The sequence below is a fragment of the Panthera uncia genome, unplaced genomic scaffold (genome assembly GCF_023721935.1).
Source record: "Panthera uncia isolate 11264 unplaced genomic scaffold, Puncia_PCG_1.0 HiC_scaffold_1191, whole genome shotgun sequence".
NCBI lineage: Eukaryota > Metazoa > Chordata > Mammalia > Carnivora > Felidae > Panthera > Panthera uncia.
Genome location: NW_026057801.1, coordinates 6,971 through 14,445, shown reverse-complemented (window position 1 = coordinate 14,445; position 7,475 = coordinate 6,971). Strand labels below are relative to the sequence as shown.

Sequence of the window (7,475 nt, the reverse complement as noted above, 5' to 3'; positions counted from 1 at the left end):
ATTCAGCAAAGTAAAAGTACACATTTATTTTCTTTGGTGTCTGTCTTCTTAACCACATATAAACAAATTAACTCATTTGACCCTTCCAACAGCTCCCTGAAGTGGGAAAGTTATTATGCCCATTTTACAGATGATAAAGTTGAGGCACAGAGTGTTTAAATAACTTGCACAAAGTCTCTTATACTCACTAAGGTTTACGAGGGTATGTAACCATGCTCGAGACTGGGCTCCTTGCCACTATGTTGACTCTCAACTAACTGTTGGTCACTGAAGTCAAGATATTCAGAAGTTGAAGGCACAGATCTGTACATCAGAATAAAAATTTAAGAGCTAGTGACTTAGTAATCATCAACATATGAATGGCATGTAAGTCAAGTGTAAAGAACATATCACTCAGAATAAGTGTTTGACGTAAGTGGGGTCCAAATGAAAAGAAGTACTAACACCCACCCGACCCTTGTGTTGGGCAGTATGAGTCGTTGTTGATGCTGTTGTTGTTACTTCTTTTGTGTGACATATTGGCAGCATTTGATGCTTTTGTCCATATCAATCTTGAAATTCTTGGATTCCATTTCACAGTGGAATAGACAAGACTTAACAATGGAGTATAAAGAAAGATAACAATTGAATGAAAGTCATACTAATAATCAGAACAAAACAATAATAGTCTCTATTACACTGTTAAGATATGGTTCAATATGCTATTCAATATAATTACATACATGACTTCATCCTTACAATATTCCTACGAGGCATACGTTTCTCTATTTCTATTTCACAGATAAGAAAACTGAGAACAGCGTGGTGAAAAATCTTGACTAATGTTATGTGACTGGTAAGGGTAAATCCAGGACTTGAACAATTGTTGTAATATATTGCTTTGAGCTGTATGTTTGGTATTTATATTTTTTAAGTAGTAGATTGTAAGTTTCATTTTAAAAATATATATTTGTATCGAAATAATATACGCAAAAGTTGAAGTGATAAAAAGTACAAAAAGGTCTCTCCTAAAGAGCGAAAATAGTTTCACATACTATTTTCCAGCACGAAAGTCCATGGTCCAAGATGGCGCTCTTAACTCTTCCTACGTCAGTTTGTTCTAATCATTCTGAACACATACTTGTATCTTGAATCCTTGATCTACCAATGTTCGTATCTGTTGATGGTGCTTTAACTGATATTACTGGCTCTCTTGAATCATTATTGTCATTCTTCCATTGATTGGGTGACTTTTAGGAAAAACTCAGACCTCTGTACTTTGTTTCACTACATTTGCAACTATTTCTTGTTCCTCTTGCCTTCCTTCGACCTCTCCTCTATCCTATGCCTCCCAGCTCTTTCCAGCAACTAACTCTTGCCTGTCAAATTTGACTTAGGTTTTCTAACACCTCCAAGCCTGTAATAGGTGAAGGAGGATCAGATTAGCAAGATCACTGAGCTCAGACAGAAAATCACAGATCTTCCCAGGTGTCCAGGCATGTTTCCACCCACCTGACACCTAAAGAAAATTAATGCTCAATAAGTAAGAAAAAATAAACACATAAAGCACCATATATTTAACGACATAAAATAAAATAGTTAAAAATAGAGTATCTGTCAATATAGATATAAAATAATAACTAAAAGTATAGATATAGAGAGATATAATATATATATAATATAACATATATAATGTAGATAGATGATAGATAACATAATATATTCTGGCTATAATTATTGATTTAAATATTTGCAAAATGCATCTAAATTTTTTTGCATGCTTAACTTGTTTCTCTGTGATCTTGGGAAAATAAATTGTCACATTGTCCTTCTAATAATTTCAATCATAATCCTTTCTAAAAATTGTTTTAGGTTATATTTGCAAAATCTGGTTTACAAAAAAGGTTATTTTTAACTATTTATATTGGACAATAATACAGTTATGTTCGAATTTATCATTTAATTTAAAATCCAGCAACTTGTGAACTAATGAATAAATATGTACTTTTTATTTGTTTAAGAAAACTGAGTTTTGGTGACATTTCCTTAGCTTGATTTGTCTTACATTGACTTCTTTGACATTCTCCTTCAGTTAGGACCAAACTAGTCAATTGCATCAAATGGAAGGTTACTGAGGTCATGGGCTAATGCATTATGTTTCTGTTTCAGTCCCATGGTGTTTAGAAACTTGGCTTGACAGTCAAACAGGCCTGGACCCGAATCCCACATCCATAGCTTCCTAACTTTGCACCCTTGGTAAGTTATTTAGTACCTATATCCTCAAATTCAGGTATGAGGATGAAATAAAACAGTCCCCGCCCCCCCCCCCCCCCCCCCCGAAATACTTAGCACAGTGCTTGGCACTAAGTCAATGCTTAATAATATTGTTAGTCATTGTACTTTCATTGTGAGTTTTTGATGAATGTCTGTTTCTCCCACTAGACTATAAATCAGTGCGGTAAATTGCTATCTAGTTGCTTTTTTTTTTTTTTTTTTAATGTTTATTTATTTTTGAGAGAAAGAGAGAGACAGAGCATGAACAGGGGAGGGGCAGAGAGACAGGGAGACTTAGAATCCGAAGCAGGCTCCAGGCTCTGAGCTGTCAGCACGGAGCCTGATGCGGGGCTTGAACTCACAAACTGCAAGATCATGACCTGAGCTGAAATCAGACGCCTAACCAACTGAGCCACTCAGGCACCTCACTATCTACTTTCACAAGCAGTGTATCTCTAGGATACAATCCAGTGGGTGGCATATAATAGGGGCTCCATGAATGTTTACTGAATGCAGAATTACTTTAGTAATTTTTATTTTACAGATGATAATGTTAACTTCTCTGACTTAAGGTTGTATCAACATACAGATCAGCAGAGCTCTCCTCAAATCACTTAAAATATGACGTCCAGTCAAAAGTTTGTTTCTCAAATCATCTATACAGCTATAATTAAGACTGTTTAGTCTTTGCTGATAATACTGCTAAGATATTCCAAATAGCATGGGAGAAGTTCTCGTCTTGATCATATATAACACAGACCTGGTTTTTCCTGCTTATAATAGTAATAACTAGTATCTATCACATGGTTTACTAAATGCAAGGCACTTGACAAACATGTGATGGTGTGCAAGACATCAGTATGTCTGAGCTACTGGTGCAGAGGTGGAGGCGGAGTTGTGGCTCCTTCACTCTCCCCTGCCTCTCCTGGATCTCCCTGGACCACCGGCTATAGTAGGAACTAGTTGTGTAACTAAGCAGTAACTGGCAGAGTCACAAAGCTCTTTATGCACCTAAGCAAGAGGGTGGCTCACGGGACGATCCACAGAGCACCAAGTCAAGGTCTTCTGACTCCATTTTCTGTAGATCGAGCACCGGAAGCATCTCTAATAATTCAAGGTGCTGAGAAACGTCCCTTACGTGACAGGCCATAAAATCATCTTTGAATGTTTTAAAGTATGTAATTTCGGCAGTGCCTTTGACACATTAAAATGAACCTAAAACTTTTACTTCTTTAATTACATAATCAAGGGAATCTTTGGGTCCAGGAAGTATTGAAAGGATTTTGAGAATTTTCTTGTGCATAGAAATGTTTTTATAAAGAACCCATTTATGACTTTTGAATTGATCAATCAGTTTGAAATATGAGAAATTGTTTCATTTAGCTTTTTTTCTTCGTTGGCATTTGGCTCTTTCTTGGCTATTAAAAAAAAGCATGTTATTTTTAAAACAACATGATAGCCTTCTGTGTCAATGTATTAAAATTTCTAAATTGTATAAATAAGCATGTATATAAATTTCTAAATTGTATAAATAGAATTAAATCATTTTGTGTTTATGTCATTCATAGTTTTATCACATCATTTTAGTGTTATATAAATGTTTTATGTTTATGAAATTATTTTTAATTGTTTTCTAATTTATGTCATTTTAGAATTTGATGTGATTAACAACTACAAGACTGTCTCAATTATATCCAGTTAAAAAGTATAATTATGAACATCACTCATACAAGGAAGAAATTGTTAAAATGCCATTGACATTGAAAACTTTACATAATTGGGCCCTTCATACAAGGAAACTTTATGAACTATGTGGATATATTTGTAGGTTAGGAAAACCAGAATTTCCTAGAGAGGACACAATAGAAGCAGGATGTTGTCATCCACAAAGGATGTTATAGGTCGTTATAGATTTAGTTGTCCAGTACAAATGGAAAGGTTGTGCCTTGAATTCCAATGACTAAAAGAGGATCAGCCTTTACTCCTGCTTTCATTCCAATGCAAAAGGTCATTTTCTAATTCTGTTGGAAATCTTTTCTATGATCTGGACAATGTAGCTCACAGACAAAGAAATGTTTTTGCAAATGTGAAAAGCTCACGAGCATCAAAAAAATGAATCAATTCCATGGCTAATAGCTTCAAATTTAAAAACATATGAGATTTTTATTTGTTTGTTTTTGAGCAAACAATTGCCAAAGACTTAAGGAAAAACATGTCAGTTAGGGTGCAGTACAAACAGATGTTTCCACAATCTCTCTCAAGACCTTAAAAATATTGAAATATCCTTAACGACTAAAGGGAAATGTTTGGGGAAAATGATGACACAGCTATAGGCATATTATGCAGACATTCATGATTAGTTTTTGTAAAATTTTAAAATCTAGGCGGGGCACCTGCGTGGCTCAGTTGGTTGAGCATCTGACTTCAGCTCAGGTCATGATCTCATGGTTGGTGAGTTTGAGCCCTGCATCCTACTTTCTGCTGTCAGCCCAGAGCCCACTTAGGATCCTCTGTCCCCCTCTCACTCTGCCCCTTGCCCACATTGCCTCTTTCCCTCTCTTTCTCTCTCTCTCTCTCTGAAAAATAAACATTAAAAAAAAAAGTAAGGGGCGCCTGGGTGGCTCAGTTGGTTGGACATCTGACTTCAGCTTAGGTCATGATCTCGTGGTCCTTGAGTTAGAGCCCTATGTTGGGCTCTGTGCTGACAGCTCGGAGCCTAGAGCCTGCTTTGGATACTGTGTCTCCCTCTCTTTCTGCCCCTCCCCTGCTCTCTGCTCGCAAAAATAAATAAAATATAAAAAAAGTAAATAAAAAAACAAAACCGAGGCAAATTTTCCCAATATAAAATTGAGTGAAAGGCAATCCACAATATAATATTTATAAACATACTGAGATTAAGGTTGTATTCAAGAAAAGGCTGAAAGGAAATAAATCAATATTACAATAGTGGTTGTTTCTGGGGTGTGGGTAATCTTTTCCTATATTTTATATATGTCTGTGTTTTCCAAAAATTCTACAATGATCTGTACTTTTTTTTTTTTGATATCCAAAAAGAAATCGAAGAGGCCAATAAAAAGAGATATCCTTCCTAAAACATGCAGTCAGTGTCTGTACAAAATGTTGGAATTTACGTACTTATTTGCACTTGCTATGACCCATGTCTCCATCAGTTCCTTAGCCTACTTTACTAAGAGAGCAGCGTGCACCTGTCTGCCTCCTTGCGGGCCTGTACTGATGGTCCGTGGTCATGACCAACCAGAGCTGCCAGGAACAGTTCGTCTTGTTGGGTTTCTCAGACAGACCCCAGCTAGAGCAGACCCTCTTCGTGTTTGTGCTCATCTTCTACCTTGTGACCTTGGTGGGCAACACCGTCATTATCTTGGTGTCCCGCCTGGACCCCTGCCTCCACACACCCATGTATTTCTTCCTAACCAACCTGTCCTTCCTGGATCTCTGCTTCACCACCAGTTCTGTCCCCCAGCTGCTCTTCAACTTGGGTGGTCCAGACAAGACCATCAGTTACACAGGTTGTGCCATCCAGCTCTTCATGTTCCTGGGGCTGGGTGGCACAGAATGTGTCCTCCTGGCAGTCATGGCTTATGACCGCTTCACTGCCATCTGCAAGCCCCTCCACTACTCCATCATTATGCACCCTCGGCTCTGTTGGAAGCTGGTATCCGTGACCTGGGGGGCCGGACTCCTCAACTCCCTGGCTATGTCCCCAGTCACCATGAGGCTGCCACGATGCGGGAACTGTGAGGTTAAGCATTTCCTGTGTGAGATGCCAGCTCTGATAAAAATTGCCTGTGTGGACACTGTGGCTGTGGAGAGCACTGTTTTCATCTTATCGGTAATGATTGTCCTGGTGCCCCTGGCCCTCACCCTCGTGTCCTACAGCTGTATTGCCATGGCCGTGCTGCACATGAAGTCAGCCACGGGAAGAAGGAAGGCTTTCAACACGTGTGGCTCGCACCTCACCGTGGTCTCCTTGTTCTATGGGAATATTATCTATATGTACATGCAACCAGGAAATAATTCTTCTCAGGACCCAGGGAAATTCCTTACCCTCTTCTACAACTTGGTGACCCCCATGTTGAACCCTGTCATCTACACACTGAGAAATAAGGATGTAAAGGGTGCCTTGAGGAGACTTGTGTCCAGAAAGTAAGGTGACGGTGACTTTTCCTGTCTGCTTCTTTTACTTAGTTAACAGAAATAAATAATTCTTGTAGTGTAATTTTAAGATTCATTTAAGCATTCCAACCTACCCAATAGAAATGCGCAGGAATGGAGCTTGGGGATAAGTATTATAAAGCCCCAGTAAGATTCTGATGATAAACTAGGTTAGACATAAATTTTAATTTGCATAATATCTTATGTCTACCTTAGAAATCATCCTTCCTTCTCCTTTCCAAACTGGTCACATCTAATTAAAATCCAACAAAACTGTGAATCAATGCTTCAGTACTGTGGATTGGCTGACTGAAGTTATGCACACATAAAATCATCTGATGATTTTTTGATTACTGGTATTTTGTATAATTGTCATTTTTATCACGGAATTGAGCTGACGGAGTGCCAAATACAATACTTTTGTCTTCTCACATCTTTAAATTTCACTGCCTGGAGAAGATAGAGCCATTAGCCTCGACACAGCCTATATACCATTTAAATAATTTGAGCTGAACACTGTTTCACTCAGCTGTATTAAAATCACCTGGACACACTTCCAGTTAGGAGAGGGAGTCAGCATGGAGGAGAAGTAGGGGGACCCGAAGTTCTCTCGTCCCTCAAACAGCTATGTTGAGGCCAGACAGCTCGGAATTCCAGGCATCTTGGCTACAGAGTGACAGAGATGTTTTCAGGGACCCATGGGGACAGCCTGGTGGGCCTAGGGGCACGACTGCGAACTAGGGGAGATAAAACAGGCGGTGTAGGCACGGAGGGGAGGGACCTCTTCTGCAGAGACACAGGGAAGAGAAAGAGCGGCGGTGGAAGTGCAGGACTGGGTCTGGACGAGAGAAAAACCACAGGTCTGGGGAGCAGAGACTGGGGTGGCACCATTCTTCTCCCCATCACCACACGCCGGGGCTTCAGGGATGGGGCAGCAGGGCCACAGAGGGGGTGGGACCCCGTACACCAAACCCCGACCGCACCCCACCTGCTAACCGCAGATCCACAGGAGTGGCATTGACACTGACCGAACTTGATGGCCCCTCCCC

The 7,475-nt window shown here is 39.4% G+C and overlaps 1 protein-coding gene across 1 annotated transcript; it reads left to right on the top strand.

Annotated features, from left to right (window-relative positions):
- The first annotated feature begins 5,485 nt into the window (after positions 1-5,485).
- Positions 5,486-6,421, top strand: LOC125916805 (olfactory receptor 2W3-like). The gene has a single exon (XM_049623088.1). It carries the CDS (start codon positions 5,501-5,503, stop codon positions 6,419-6,421), a length of 921 nt encoding a protein of 306 aa, XP_049479045.1. The 5' UTR covers positions 5,486-5,500.
- The last annotated feature ends 1,054 nt before the right edge of the window (positions 6,422-7,475 follow it).